General features: G+C 39.7%; 1 protein-coding gene across 1 annotated transcript in view; it reads right to left on the reverse strand.

Annotated features, from left to right (window-relative positions):
* LOC311152601 (PDZ and LIM domain protein 5-like) overlaps positions 1 to 17,111 on the reverse strand; it is a 79,677-nt gene that overhangs the window by 27,902 nt on the left and 34,664 nt on the right. Inside the window, exon 3 of the mRNA XM_084203828.1 lies at positions 9,545 to 9,696. Within this exon, the coding sequence (XP_084059954.1) occupies positions 9,545 to 9,696 (152 nt within the window). The remainder of the gene's footprint in view (positions 1 to 9,544; positions 9,697 to 17,111) is intronic.

A 17,111-nucleotide genomic window follows, 5' to 3' on the forward strand; every position in this document is an offset into this window, starting at 1 on the left:
CAATCACCAGGCAAAGCTAGATTTCACTTCTAATACTGAACTAACAGCAGCATTAGAAGATGAAAAACTCAGGTCTATTTTACTGGGCCGTGGAACTCTACAGTGTTTCATTTGAACACTCAGGTGCACACCTTTCCTCAAGTTTTATTTTGTTGTAGGAAACGTCACACTTCAAAACCAATACACTATTTAACAGTTGAAAGGATCTACATCAAATGTAGCAGATCTACATCATCAATAAAACCTAAAAAGAACAGCAACAAGCAATGTTTGCCCATGGGGCTCCTAACAAGAAGAGAATATTTGAGGGGAGTTTGTGTTACCACAAGAACACAAACTTTATTTTACAAGGAACTAAGCAAAAATGACTGGTAATAGTCTTCTCTGATTTATCATCATGATACTTTATTTTTCTTAGTATCTTTTACTGAAGCCCTCAAGAACCTCCACGCTGTCAAGAAAGATCAGATCTGACTATGTGAAAGGCAAATAAAGGTTATCTGCTTAAGAGGAAATGTCTAGTTTTAGGAAATCAAACATTAAAGCCCAGCCAAGTCTGCTGAAAAAACAGAAATGGAACTAAAAATTTAAAACCTATGCTTAACCACTACATCAGTTCTGACAATTAAAAAACCACCTGATATAGTAAGATCAGTAATGGAGGACATTTTGCAAGTAATATAGCATTTTAAACCAGCTGTAATCAGCTGCTGCCTACAACAGGTAATACTACTAGAGAAACAAAAATATGTTTTTCTACATCATGCTGCACTGCTTATGGGATATTAGTGGCTGCCACCATGAATACCACGGAAGTCCATTAGAAAATAAGGAAATGAAAGCCAGAATTGCATCAAAGGCCTCCTGGAGAATATTACTTCATTAAAATCACTTCAAATGAAACAAAATGTAACAAAAACCTAAGAATATCACTTTGCTGATGGCTTTCTGTAACTCATTAAAGAAAAAAAACAAACCTACTCTCCCCTCTGGGGATTTTGTATAAAAGGGAGGAAAGCAGTAACCAAGAGAGCTTCCTGAAACACAGCTATGAACCTTTTCCTCAGAAAAACTAAAAAGCAGGACCTAGCCAGGAAATCACCCTAAGAGCAAACAACATTGCTTTCTTATCAGTCTTCAAAATCTGAACTATTCCACAGCTCCATTTCTGCCCTTTTCTAAAACAAACCCAAACTGGACCCTAAACCAATGCCCTTTCCTCCTCACCCCCAGAAATCAACACACCTTTCAGCATCTCCTCTGTGAAGAGATAATGAAAAGTAAAATGTGCCTGGATTCTTACACAGAAACAACAGCTCTTGACAACAGTGGCATAGCCCAAAGCACCTGGCATATAAGTGCCACAGAAGCATCTATGTTACTAAAAGTCTCTTTAATGTGGGGATGTTTGAGCACGTATCTCACATTCTCTTTATACTCTTCAACAGCAATGAGAAGGCTTTGCAACATGCAGAATATAAAGCAACTTCAAGCAAAACTAACTTAAAGGGGTTTGCAAGCTGGAAAATGCTGTTAAGTTACACTGAGACTCGTAGTAACACTAGTCACAACCTCACACAGCCTAGATGTTTTCTGTATTAAATTTCAGCTTGCAAATGTTACTTCTTGCTTGCAGCAAAGAGCATATGAACTGAACAATATGGAGTTCATTAAGTAATTCCCTGCTGTCCACAGAGATACTCCTGAACCCAGTTTTGGGTTTTTTTTTAATTCTGTAAGACAGGAGAAAGCTATTGGTTATTTCAGCAAGTTACTCTAAATTAAAAGCAGTCATTTATCATGATGATATCTTTTATCCATTAGGCAGGGCACTGCAAGCCCATCCTCACCTTGCATACTGAGGCACACTGTCCATCTAGCACATGCCAAGATCAAGCAAGATTATCTAATTTCCAGATACTTCCTACTGAATTATGCCATTTCAGAAAAAATAGATGTGAATAAATCTTCACTCTTCCTGTCGTCACAGACAGAAATCAATTGTGTCAGGTCTAAGCCAGAATACAGATGTGTTCATTTTAGTTTTATAATAGAATGAAAATAGGCTTCTATTGTACACCTAAACATCAAGCCAAAGCTATTACCTTTCTAATGACCTGCTTGTGTAAAGCCATGTTTTTTGCACTGCATTTTTTTGCTTTAACAATTTAATCTTTGTTTTCTAAAAGCATCATTATACATCAGAGTGGTTTAATCCCCATAGCAGAACTATAATAGAAAGCAAGTACTTTCATATTGATCTTAAATATAGGAATTAAAGAACGCAGTCTATATAATAACAACACGTGATAAGCATTTATTTTAAGGCTAATCCCAACATATCTGAAAGATATGCATGGTTTCAGGCTTTAAAACAAACATCTATAGGGTCAGCAAAATTACCAAAACAAACGCAAAAAAAAACCCAAAACAAGCAAAAAAAATCCACAAACCAACCTCAACTTTACTTCCTTGTCTGAAAACAAGTAGTATTTTTAAGAAATTTGTCAGACATCTGTGCTATGCAACAGATTGTATAAAGCAATGGCACAGATGGTTCTCACTGGATAAGGCAAAAAAAGCAAGATGACCAATTAAAGCACTTCAGTTACCACTTGATCCACTGCAAACAGATGGGAACTTCCAGGATCCAAAACTTTCCTCCCTTCATCTTCATGAGAGACTCTCAGGGGCAAACCTCCACCACAATCACTCACTACTGTTCAAACAGTGATGCCCCAATTTATCTCCTCCCAAGCTTTTTATCAGCTTCTGCTGATTATAACTTCTGAGCTACTCTCCCAAGCAACCTTACCAACCTTTATTCCACCAAGGACTTGGACTATGAGGGTAGGAATTTGAAAATTTATCCTAAATTGAACTTACAAGCTCTCAGGTTGTGAGAGACAGTTTCTTGATGATTGCCTCCTCGTTTTCACACAAAAGAAGGTGACTTTTTTAAATATCCCCCTAATCTGACTGCCCGTGGTTTAACCCACCATGACATAATTATGTAGACAAAACCTCAAAAACATAATGGTAAAATGGATGCAATTCATGCAACTCAGAGGTGATATTTTGCATTTCCCTGGTGGCAAACATACTAAAAATAAAATGAAAACTGAAATAACCAAAACCCCAACGTGGTAATGTTTCTTCTTTAACCTCCCCTTGCTTGATTTCCAGCTTCCTGAGGTGGTATTAACTATATAGGGGCCAGAAGGGAACATACCTGAAATTAGAATTGAAAAAACGTCTTTAAATTAAAATTTGAAGGAAATAGTTTGATGTTCAGTAAACAGCAATCTGCCTTTGGCACTTGCCATTGTCCACCATCTTTATCTACTACTGCATTTATGTTCCTATGCTACTTAGAGCAGTAACCTCAAGAAACTGCACAGCCTTTTCAAATCTTTTGCAGCTCTAAAGATTGCCAGCAAAACTCTAAGGTACACAATGTGAGAAAGACTGCTATTACTGTTGCTTAACCCACCCTCAGTCCCACCCATTTTCCTGGCAGATGGGTAGGAATCACCCTGTACAAGTCACTGAACTCTCATTTTTCACCCTGCAACCTTCCACTTTGATCCCAGCAACTCTCCTTTGAACTTCCAAGCAAGCCTTTAGTTTGTTGGATTCACTTAGCTGCAGCATGTTCTGTGGTTCATCTAATTGCTACCTGACCAGCAGCAAAGTGCTTTGTACAAGACAACTCTGAATTTCAGCTGGAAGCAAGAGCTGTACCCTTCCATTTATTTAGTGTGTGGGCAGGCTTTCCCAAGGCATAGCCTAGCTAGCTAAACTTGCTCAGGTCCTAAATTAGGAGCAAAAGGTTCCTACCTTGCTTCCAACAAGGGCATAGATTTATGCAACCACCTTTGGATTAAAAAAAACCCAGCATCATTCGTTAGCTTTGAATTCTCTGGACAATGTTTTAACTCAATATCACTTAATTTCAGAGCAAGATAAACCAGGAGGATTTAAGACAACACAGCTGACTGCACTGCAATGAGCAGCACAAAAAGTTCTCCAGGGTTATTTGAAGTCTCACCAGTCTCCAATGAGTGAGTTACCTGGAACAGCTGCCACCTCAAAGCTTAGTGACATGGCTAAACAAGAGAAGGGAATGTTTGTTTGGGAGGCACAGTTTTTCAACTAGTTATTTTCAGGTGTAATCACTGAAAACTAGAATTAATGATTGAAAGTAACAAATTAGCTTTGGGGAATAAGTTGCCAAAGGTTTTGAGTAGCATTTGTACTATGAATATACAGTTTGTTTACATATGCCAAGCCATACTGCCTCAATCAAGTTCTGTAAGTTTTCTTTGTCTCAGCTCTTTCAAATAAAAAGAAACTATTTCCTTAATCAACCAACACTTAGTTCTGACATTCCTGAAATAAGTTGCATAAGAATTAGTATTACTTGGAAGCTGTGGTGTCTTTCAACCAATTATTATTGTCTCTGTTCAACTGACATAGGACAACGAAACTTCTAGTTTTCTAAAAAAGCAAATCACTGGAAAACCAAGCTAAATTCAAAATACCTATGTAAGGGAAATGATGACTAAAGTTGGGAGAAAAGTATAAGACTTCAGAATGCATTCTTATCATAGTTTTCCTCAGGCTCGTCCATATATGGTTTAGGGAAACAAAATACCCACCCAAGGAACCTATGACTCATAGAACTGAAACATGAATTTTAACCATCATCTAAAGTGAAGCCTGTAAATTAAGCAAAAGATAGTAAGAAAAAAGCGTACTAAGCTAGTCCTTACTGCTGAAAAAGCTTTCCAAATTGGTTAACTGGAAAAAAGATCTTAGAAAATAGAATTCAAATGGTCCATAACATTTTCTTCTGGTTTACCCCATCTTAAATGATGAGAATTTCAGCTGCCCTTAAGCTAAAAACCTAGACGTCACATTTCCTGAAAGAATAACCAAAAAGATAAGGGGAGACAGTACGATGAAGATTAATACTCAGGCAGGCAGCTAAAACAAATGTCACGGCTTTTGAGCTTACTAACTGCAGAACTCAGCCTTATGGCTCATCTAAATTTTGTCTCTGAGTTCTGTAGGACATCAAGAATACGCAGGAGGCCCCAGCATCACCTATGACACTTGGGCAACCCCATGCTTTAAAAAGGTTTAGGAAAAAAAACCCACCAAGCCCATGGCCATCACTGAAATTCAACTACTGCTTTGTAGCAGCTGTGTTCCTCCACTGAAGAGCTGGAATCAGAACCACAGTATGTGCTCACTGCCAGCTTACTGCACCCGGAAAATTTTTTTCACCCACACAAAGAAGCACTACAATATAGCAACAGAGGAGTAAACAACCTGGAGAACCCTCCTTTCGCTTCCCAAGCCAAGTAATCTCAATGCCTTTTGTCCTAAATTAGTAAATTCATAGACAGAGTGAAAGAAATTCCTTTATAAAGCAAACTATAGCCATGCAGATCTGTTTTACTAAATAAATATGTTCTCCAGCATTATAGGAAAAACAACACCCAAGACTTTCCATCGTTTCTCTTTTACTTTTATCCCTGCATTGCTGACACTTTTCCCAGAAGATTCACAGGTATCATGATCTCATTCATCTGCAGAAATCCACAATTCTTTATCCTTCTCACTCCAAAAGAATCATTAAGGCAACTCTCTGGAGAAACAGTCCCCAAAAATAATATTTTAAAAATAGGTGGTGGCTTTTAGCTGTTCAGCAACTTAGAGATTTATTTATAAAAGTCCATGCTAAGTTACTAAACTTGAAAATATATCCAAAAAGCAAGCATCTGGTTTCCATCTGTCCTCATGGGAAACTGGAATGGCTTTAGATGAAAATGAAATATTGGGGTGCAAAAGAGCAAGATCTCAGAAAGGAAGGGATGAATACAAACAAAAATCAGAGGGGGGAGGAGATCTATCAAGAAGCTAAAATCACAAGTTACAAAATAAAAAAAGGAGAAAAAAAACCACACTCCATATTTTTGAGTCACATAATGTCACAGTTGAGATGGCCATGATAAACAGCGTATCCCCATACAATTCCAGAAGGCTTCAACCCATACAGAGTAACACCAGACCACTGCAGAAGGCTGCAAGCATCTGCCCTTCTTGTCCTCCAGCCCAGCCTTTGTGCCCCTCATGTCCATGCACTGCACCTGTGTGCCTCTGTTCCCTTTGGTGATGGGTCAGTGCCCCTGGGCACTCCATGGCTCGTTGCTGTCAGTGCTGCTCACCTGCTGCTCACAGCTGCAGCCCACTGGGGATGAGGCTGGCCACAGCCCCACCCCAATTACCACACACTGTGTGCCTACAATATAATATGAAAAATGAGCAGATAACATGCCTACATTCAAATTTCATTTCAGAACTGAAAAAAATATATAGCTTCTGTACTAAATAAGGAGACTTATTTACAGAACATATTGATTTTAAAGACAGACCTTGCCAACACATGCAAATGTTAAGCACCTACTACTGCACACAGAGCTGGCAAAACACAATTTTGTCCTTTGGTATTTGAGCAACCTCTAATCAAAGTGCACTTGCAGTTGTGTCAGCTGCACCTCCAGTTCCTTTCCAGGGCACACAACAATTCGATGTTGAAAAAACCTAGCTGCAATACTACCTTACGTGGAACAAAGGGAAGCTTTTATTTGCCCTTCCAATATTTTGCCAACATTAAATTACAAGTTACAAAACATCTAAATTGGTTTTCCACAAGGGGTACTTGCATATCTGCCTACATAAATATACTGCTTTAAATCTGTAAGTAAAGGTTTTGAAGGCAGTACTTTAACTATCCCTTCCAACCTCCCAGACAAGCTACTTCTTGCCCCTTGTTTAGTTTCTCTTAATTTTACTTTCCTACCTTGCACATGAAGAAGAGAGGAAGCCAAGCAAAAACCTAAATAGATTAACTATCAAGTTAAAATATTTATAATAATGAATCTGATAATAAAAAATTTCCTCTCTTGCCTTTGCCATAGACTACAGAAGTTTCCTTTGTAGCTTTTAAAAGGTGAAGTGTCACCATGCCCTGACCATTGTGTAAACTGGGGTGCTGGAGTACATGCTCCAAAGTAACACCACTAACCATCTAACCATTGTGTTCTTTTAAAGCAGCAGCAAACCAGGGCAGTATCTCAGAATTGATGGACTCTTTCAAAACTAACCTCAACATCCTTGCATTGTAGTTCAAACTATCAGCAGACTGTGTGAAAGTAGATAATATCTCAGAAGTAAAAATGAAAGATAAATAAAAAGCAGTAATAAAAAATAAAATATGTCTTAGATTTTCCTATTCTATGGCACCAGCCCATATTCTGAAGGCCAGCTTTGCTTCATATTGACAATATCTCTTTAATCTTGCATGTGAAGAGTAACAGCTTAAAATATTTTATTTCTTTCTGTTTCATTTTGGGAGAAGAGGCAGGAACAGAAGAATATATGAGAAGACTCAATATTAAAATGGCTTATCTTGCCACCCAGTTTATACTCTCAAGCTCCTTCCCAGTGGCAGCCAGCATCTCCAGTTAGCATCTTGGAGTCAGTCTGACTCCAAGAAGCATCTTCTTCCAGGCTATAAAGAACAAATGAACAACCAAAGCATATCTGTTAAACAGCAGGGCAAGGAAATGTTCACAGGCAGAGGAACCAGGAGAACAATGCCTACACCTTTGGTTTCTTGGGATACAGGCAAAACTCAAAACACCTTAGACCATGAGACTGCAAAGCAGCAGAGCCATAAGACACATCTGTCACACCCCCAGATGCCAGGACCAAGGCTATTCCTTTGATCACTGTTAGTCTGATCCTGACTTAGCCTTCAGCTGTCAGGTAGCCAATAGTGGTGAGTCAGATGCTACTCTAAGTGGGAAGGCTGAGAACAGCAGGGAATCAGGCTAACTCATGATTAATTTGATTTTCAAACCACTCATCTCCATAGCTAACCAGAAGCACTCTCAGACAAGTTATTACCTGACTGGGACACGCCTGCTATGACTTTCCTATATCTGATATTAACCCTGCTCATACAGTTATGGTGACAGGAGAAAGTGGGCCAACCCACCCGCCTGCTGCAGTGACTCAGTGGGTCCTGGAAAGTGCATTTCTGAGCGACCTGCCCGTCTCCTTGGCAGTCAGAAAAGCAAATGACACACTAGATACAACATGTAGTTCTTCTAATGAGCTGGTATAATGCCTGTCTTTCATCAAGAAACTTTTAATGCCACCTTTACAAGTTTCACTCAGGGAGATGCCCTAGGCATGAACCACACCACTCCCTTCCTCAGACTGAGCAAAGGGAATCCCTTAGTCAGGGCAGCTCAGCACCAAAGCAGAGGACAATGGGAAAAACAAGAAACAACAAGCAGTGCTGAACTGCAGCCTCTTAGAGAAGAAAGTACTCACACAAGCATTCAAATACATGGCACTTAGGGCTGGGAACAAGCACTGCCACCCTGGGGATGGATGTTTGTCAGATCTGCAACCACATTGCCTCTTTTTCATCAGTTGATACTGATTAACTTGCTGAAAGATGTAGTCCTTTCATTAAGGGGAGGATAATTTGCCACAAAAAGCAGTCAGTAACTGGTGAAGAGATATGGTATGGACCTTAACCAACGCTCATCAAGGAACTTTGCACTGCTGAAGGCAGGCCTGAACAGCAATCATGGCCTACAACTGCTGCTGTTTTCTTTGCAAACAAGAAGAGATGCTTTTCCCTATGTGATGGATTCAGAGGCCAATCTCCTCCAATATACTCTCTCACATCACTGAACCAAAATAGCAGTCTTCTAACAAATAACGTTTAGCCCTGGGAGGCTTTTGAGAACCGGAGGAATTTATTGCTTGCGCTGCTGCTCACTCTAGTTCAGGTTCAATAACCCGTATGTGAGCATCCTGCTCCTCTCCTGAAACAACTCCCAAAAGAGAGCCCCAGGCCATACCAGAGATATGCTGGGATTCAATAAACTCTATGACTTAGCAATGAGACTGAGCCAAGCTGTAACTTCTACAGCAGGCACTTCAATTAGCAAATGGAGGCTGCTATCTAGTGACACAGTGGTATCACCATGGTGGAAATTACATGGTGGAAACATCTCCCAGACTCTGAGCAGAAGTATTTTGATCCATTTAACTCAAGGGCTAACTATTTCAATCCATCATTTTGTTAGCCTGTAAGAATGGTGCTGTAGCACTTGACCCAAAAAATGTTCCTAGTCACTTGAGGGAGGGGAAAAAGCATTAATAAGACCTGCTTTTAAACAGATTAATTAAACAAAGCTGAAACTCAAAAGGAAGAGAAAATAGAACAGGTGACATAAAGCTGGAAAAAGTCTTTGTCAAGCCACATAATTAACATCTAATAATTTTTCTAAAATGCTGTAAATCAAGACCGATTACAGGCTATGGCAGCATATCTTTCATTTGCTGTCATTTAACTCCACAGACTTTGCCAAACCACTTACACATTTTTATCCTCCAAACCACTGTTAGGATGATAATCAATTCTCTTTAAAAAAAGAAGAAGCTATCTTACCTTTGCAGAGTCATGTTCAAATTGCCTGTACATGCCTTGATCTTGTTTTGTGCTTCTAGATGAGTCATCCCATCTGTGCTTATCCCATCAATGGTGAGAACCACATCACCGATCCCCACTTGTGCTTGGGCTGCCTTGCCACCATCATTAAGCTGAAACATCACAAGAATAGTAAATTAGAAACTTAGACAGTTTATGTTTATATTGAACACAAAATCAAAACATTTTATTCACAGCACTGTTTCATGCAAAGAGAAAAAACGATATCTTTTCTCATTTATGAGTCATGTGAAAATTGCTGTAATACCTATACGTATTCATTCTTATTTCACTTCAATGACAGGAAAGAACTGTCAGGATAGCCTGCTTTTTAAAATCAAACTCCACTTCTACTTTACTGTCTGGAAGCTATGGACATTTGTGAAGAGACACAAGCAGCGACAGGCACTCATCGTTTCCTGAACTCCAAGTTCCAGCCACCTTTCTCTTCATACATAAAATTTTTCTTACAAGAGGAGAGAGAAAGGCTCTAAACCAGCTTTTTCCTTTCTAGATTTTCCACTTAAAAATCTCTTCAAAGTTCATTTATTTGTGAATGGTCATGTGCAGGGAAGACTCTGTTAATAGCAAAGCTGACTTTTCCCCAGCTACAACTACTAGAAAGTCAAAAGTTCAACGTCACAGACAGGCTGTTTGCAGGACATTGTTTTGCCTTTCTCTCAGTAGGTTTACAGGCCCCATATTTAGATCAGGATAAGAAGAGTCCCTTGAGAAGTCTAACTCTTTGACCAAGGTCACTGCCAAAGTTCAGTTCAACTGCTTTGGTCCACTTGAATGAAACAATATTCCAACAGAAACCTCTGTAAAGTTAACACTATTGGCCCGAACTGAACAATAAATCAATCTTTTCATCTGATGCGACTTTATTTCAACTACCTTCATTCCCAAGAATAGAGAGAGAAATTAAAGTAACACATAGTAAGACCTATGCACTGATTTACATCCCTGGTCCTCAATCTTCTAATCATTTTATAGCAGGCTGAAAAAACATCCTGGATGGTGTCAATTCCCTCTATGTTTCCAACAGCAGAGATGCTGGAAAAAGCAGTCTTCTTACAGGAGAGATGTTGCAGCTGCTGGTGCTGTGCATACAAAACCTCACAACTCTGTCCTCTGCCTGCAAGCATGAGTCTGTTCCTTGAAGAAATCACTGCTTTTAGGGCAGGGCTGCAAAAGGCACAATTACTTTATCTCCATTTCCAAAAGTAGACTTCACCTTGAGCCAATACGGTGCTTTAGTACATGACTTTGAGCTGGTGGTATTCAGCCTGGAGAAAAGGAGGCTCAGGGGAGACCTCATCCCTCTCTATAACTGCCTGAAAAGAGGGTGTAGTGGTACGGGTCAGTCACTTCTCCCAGGTAACCAGTGACAGGAGAAGAGCAAACTCAAGTCATACTATCGGAGGTTTAGTTTGGATACTAGGAAAAATTTCTTCATGGAAAGCATTGTCAAGCACTGGAACAGGCTTTCCCAGGAAAACAGTAGAATCACCATCCCTAGAAGTGTTCAAATTATTTATGGATAAGGCACCTGAGGACACGGTTCAGTGGTGCTGCTACCTTGACAGTTGGACTTGGTGACCCTTAGAGGTCTTTTCCAACCTTGACAAATCTATGATTCCATGACTTTTCAAAGGTGACTTTTCAAAGGAGGGTTTTAATCTCCTTTGTTTTTTAACTGCCCCTGTTTTAGTTCATACAGCAGGGGCCAAGAAGTTTTCATTCCTTGTTACTTTAGAAAGAACAGCCACCCCTCTACAGATCATTCACTTCAACAGGAGAAGTGAGGTTAAGTCATGAAAACTGTCTGTGGGTAAAGAGATAATAACACATGAAATATGAGGAACTCAGTCTCTGCATTTGTGTAGGGTAAACCTGTAGGAAGTGTCCCATCAGCCTAGCTGATATAGTTAAGGCTTTCCTAAAAACCAGGTAACTAGAAATACATAACAGCTGTGACATGCATTGGATGGCATCTGAAGACAAATATTTCAAGTGAGAAAAAATATTGTGTAATGTTGCAAGATATATGCAAATGCAAAACTCCAAAAATATTACCATTTGACATAGATAAAACCCAAGAAATTTCACATTCAGTGCATCACTGCTAACATCAATTCCATACTTGCTGATTGCAGTAGCAATCTTGAGCAGATTAAAAAAACCAGAAAATTTTCAACAAAATGAGAAAAAAAAATCTCCCATTTAATGTTAGCCTGGTGAAAGAAGAGGCCTGCGATCAAGGAAGACTTGTCATATCTTCAGATGCAAAACAGCAGCCAGGTCCTCAGCATTACGAATCAATATACCTATTTTAGCCAGAGTTGAAACCAGAGGGTGCTAACAAGGAAAAGTTAGCAGAGCAAGGAAATTAAGTAAGAGGCAAAGGAAAAAGGAGATGCTCTGATTTCAGAAAAACAATTTGACCTGCCGAAGGCATAAGAATTGCAAGTTGTATTGTGAATCCTTTTACAAAGGCTGCAACAAAAAAGCCAAAAGTCCTCCAAAATTGGGTGCTCATACCCAAATTGTGAGTTAAGAGGCCTGATTACTATAAAACACCAATCAGGGAAGTTCACAAGCATATAGAAAGCTATGACCAACATAGCTATTTATAGGAAAGCTCCTCAAACCTTTGGGTGAGGGGTGGGACCTGCCATAAACAGATCCTGCCATAAACCGACATGTTATAGCACGCTGACATTTGCCAGCAAGGTCTGGAAAAGGGAAAGGAACGTAAGGGTACTAAAAGCTAAAGGTCAAATGGATCGCTGTGATTTGTGAATAAAATTTAGCTTTCTCAGAACGTGTGCAAATGCACATGATGCTGACATGTAGCAATTTGTAATGAAAAAATAAAAAAGCAACCTACACACTGCCCAGGACTAAGACTTCAAAAGCCAGCTTCAGGATAACTATTTTCATGGAAGGGTGGGTGGCCTTACCATCCCCAGGCATGTAAATGAAAACAAATTTCTTAATTAAAAAAAAAAAGAAGCCAAACATTCCTGTTTAACTCTAGTGGCCAACACACAACAACCCACAACCAACCACACGACTTTCAAGAGGTCATTCTTAAACTGTTGCCTTAGGGGATGAAACTCTTTACAAGTGCCTGTGGGAGACTGCTATAAAATCATTTCAGTAAAATCCTAGGATGAAATTTCCTACAAATAGGTCCTGAGAAGTGTGATGAGTCCCTAGCTATGTCCATGGGTCCTGCTATACAGAGAGAGAACTGGTTATGCCTTAGAGTGAAGCTGTCAGAGACGTATTGATGCAAATTACTGGACCAAAGTGTGAAAGACCGCACACACAGGTGATGCCAGAGTAGCAATCTCCTTATCAAGACAGAGTGGTTAAGACTTCTAAAGTAACACCTACTGACTCTGAATGAGATCTGAGTCACTAAGCAGGAGAGGTGAGGTTGATACTCCTAGGAAATCTCAGACAGAGCATGAGTATTCCCTGAAAGTACTGGTCAGCTGTTTCAGTACAAGCTGATTTCTACTGAGCATTAATCTGGTTATAAATAAGAAACCCAGCCCAGTTCGCTACACCAGCCTCTGGGCTGACTGAGAGAGGTTTCAACCAATAACATCTCTCCTAAAGTACAAGCATTTCACTGGTTCAGAGTCTAAGGGGCTTAAAGATTAGACCAGTGGCTGTCTAGACCTGGGAGGTCTGAATTGCCTATAAAAAAAGTGCCAAACAACAAAACACACTGTTTTGCTGATGACCAAACAAAGTCTGCCAAGTGGGCTGTCTCACACGCTTGACATCACATATCAGTCAGCAACCCTGGCTTCTGAAGCACCTATACTGAAGTGGGACTGAAGTTAAAAGAGCAGTTTTACCACTGGTGCAAGAGGAATTTTATCACAACATATAAAAAAAGAAAACATCTACACTGAACACAGCAGGAGGAATTAGAACATTTGAAATAATTAAGGATCTTTTTCAGACTGCAGACCCGGGGACTCCCTTTGGACACTTTTTAGAGGCTGAACCATACATTACCACCCCAAACACTAAATTGGAATACATAATGAAGATGACATATATCAAACTGTGTACACATTCAACCCAAAACTGCAGAGATAGTTCAATTAGCCAACTCCATTCTGGACTCCGCCCAGAATCTGGTCCAGGTTTTCCCTTTTGGCCCACATTTCTTGTCACAATGCAAATAAACTCCATTTATTTTTTTTATTTCCACCCAGATTTTAAAAATATTAAGCAGATATAGAAAACATATAAAAAACATTTGAAGATTATATATTATCACCTACAGATTTATCTCATTGCTACTTTTGTACCACCTTTTTTTTTCCCTTTATTTTCCCCATCCTGTACAAGTGATTTTTTTTCTTACACTGCAAATTTAACCTTCGGAACATTATCCTGCATCAGTGACCAATAAACTACAGAGTTAGTTATCTGGAAAAAATGGTGACCCAGAGCATACCTTTATTAAATGTGTCTGTATCACCATATGGAAACAATGCAACAGAAGAGTATAGCAGTAAAATATGAAGAAGAGTATAGCAATAAAATTACAAAACTGGCTATCCAATAATCCAACTAACCTCTAAGCACCACAAATATTCTTCAAATCCTTGATGGATGTGTTTTAATTCTGTATTTACAGTACGAGGCAGGTTTTTAAAGTCAATCATGAATTAGAGCTACAAAAAAAGCCGACTTTTTTTCCTCGATGTTACACCACAGACTTGAAAGCTACAAAATTGCCAAACCAGGAATGTTTCCTCCCACTTAATTCCACGTGTCTCTACTCTGGAAAACTCATTTGGAGACGGAAGGGGAGGCAAGAGGAGAGACATTTCATGACCAGGCACCTGCCGAGGCCACTCACTCCCGCAGCCCCCGGCAGGGAACCTCTGCCCCTCCGCAGCCATCAGCTACATGGATGAAAGCCAAAAACCAGCCTGTGCCATGCAGGGATGCACGGGATGCTTTTTAACAGACACAAGTGAAATCACCCATCTAACGTTAAATTTTTTTGTTTGGCAAAAAAAAAAAAAAAAAAAACCTGAAAAAATTAAGAAAAGATTGTTGTTCTTATGGTTCTCAACATCAGAATTCCAAAACTACAAATATTGTCCAAAACCACATTCCAAATGGAGACAGAACAAAAGTAAAGCAGTTCTTGATCCAGGATGGACTTCAAGGTATACAAAGTAGTCTCAGCGTAGTTCTATAGCTCAGGTTTTGAAATGCAAACAGCCCAGAATACCCAGGAATACAACTGTTTTATTGAGCTAAATTTTAGCCAGAACACTATTTTGTTTTGCAATAACCAGCAGCTTTTTTACCTTTACTCTTAAGCTTCAATTAGATATTTTTAACAAGTCTTTCCAGGGTAATTGAATGTGTGCACACATACGTGTATCTATCTCTGAATCAATGTAATTTGCAACCTAATTAATTTCTATTTAACACATAACCATCTATTTCTCCCTCACATGTCCAAAAAGAAAACTTGACAAGCAACTCTTCTTTGAGCTGTCATTATTTTGCTTTTACACAGTAATAAATGAATTACTTAAATTGCAGTCCCTCAGGACAAAGGTCTATTGACTAAAGATGGAGGCTGCCTTCTGTGTTTTCCAAACTGCTTGCCTTGAGTCTATGCTAGCTGCAACCATGTTGTACGATGGTACATCACAATGACTTTCTCAAAGAAACTGTTTTTACTTTGACAGTAAGTAATGTTCTCCCATTGCACAAACGTCCTTCAATGTCATCTGCAACTTTCTCTGAGAAGACAACTCGTTGATTCTGATTTAAAACTCCCTGGGCTAGCTGATATCCCTCCAGCTTAATTTTTACCTCTTGAGCATTTGATCCATAGTTGGCTGCAGCAATTCCATTTAATGTCATGAATAATCAAAGCAGAAAACAACCAATGATCTTTGCGTCATTACCACTCCAGCTTCTCTCTTAGTCTACATTTTTTCCTATAATAAAGTATTTTAAATAAGTAGAGCCAAAACACAACAGACTCATTTAAAGAAAGAACATTACAGAATAACTTTGCAGAATCATAACACAAGCAAAGGGGCAAACTCTTTTATCAAACAACATCCTGCTTTTCAAACCATAGGTCTTTATCTCCTTGCTACAATACACTTCATGCTAATATTTACACTCATTACCTGCCACTACTTTGTTTATCCCTAGCTTTGTTTCACCTAACCAAAGTATCACCTTGCACAGATAATCAATAGTTTTAACAGCAACCTCATAAACATATGCAGAGCTAAAAGTAAGCTAGAAATGCCACTTTGGTGAATTAATGAAAGAAAGGAACAGAAGCTCACTCCAAAATACTCCAAGGAGGGGGGACACACTAATGCTCTGCAGCAGCACCAACTCCCTCACAAAAATTGCACATCTGACCCGACTCCTGCTCCCCCAAGACCTCACAACCCACAGAGCCTGAGCATGGAACACTCAGGGCCAACACTGTCCACCACAAGCACAAATAGGGGAACGCAGTGCTCCAGCATGATACACCTAATGGGATGGCTCATCAAAGCCCTTCCTCGCCTGCTTCCTTGATGGGAAGGAAGCAAAAACCTACACTCCACACTCCTGGCATGTCTGGGACACTTGAGGTCCAGCTTAAAACTTCTGCATGAGGGGGAAAAAAAAGCATGAGAGCACCTGCTCTTTGTGACAAATAAGCTTCCTCTGCACTCAATGGAAACTGAGAGCTGTATCGTGTTCCTCAAGCCTTTACTACAGCAATATTATTCACATAGCCAACAGATTAGCCAGCCAGCTTTGATAGTTGCTTCCAAATCAAGAACACACATGCCAGTTTTAAAGTCCAGATCAAATTTATACAGCTGAGTTATAAGAACTCTAATGCAGGGTTTGCTGTGGAAAGCGCTGACACAAGCAGCTATAAAAAGGGGTTATGAGGCAGTCCTCTAAATAAGCTAAAGCTTTTCCCCAAACAAAGCAAGGATCAAAGTTAGCTTAGGACAGAAAACCTGTCTGATTACCAGAGTACTTTGCTATGTATCACCACCATGAAACCCTGCCCTCACCTCGCTCCATGTGGCTGTACTCCCATTTGCTATATTTTCATTTCCCTCCTTCTTCTCCGTGTAACTTTAAAGGTGTTTTCAGACTGATTTATAAAGCTGAAACCTAAGGCATGCACAGCACAACCATTAAATAACCATTAAAGATAACATATAAGGAAAAAAGTGTAAGACAAAGCATCAAGCATTCCTCTTGGTCTGGCTGTGGACCCCAACAGCAGGCTGCATCCCAGTTCTGGTGAGAGGGCTGCCCTTGCCTCCTGGCCTATCCTCCCACATTCCTCAGGTCTGCTTCATCCCTTTCCCTCCATACACATCTCCACTGCTGTGATGCAGCAGTGACTCGGTTGAAGCAGACCCAAACCAGCCCTTTCACTCATTACAGCCCAGGGGAAAATGGGGGGAGCCCACAGGCATGCATTCATTTTGCC

The sequence above is a fragment of the Fringilla coelebs genome (assembly GCF_963513975.1).
Source record: "Fringilla coelebs genome assembly, chromosome: 4".
Classification (NCBI taxonomy): domain Eukaryota; kingdom Metazoa; phylum Chordata; class Aves; order Passeriformes; family Fringillidae; genus Fringilla; species Fringilla coelebs.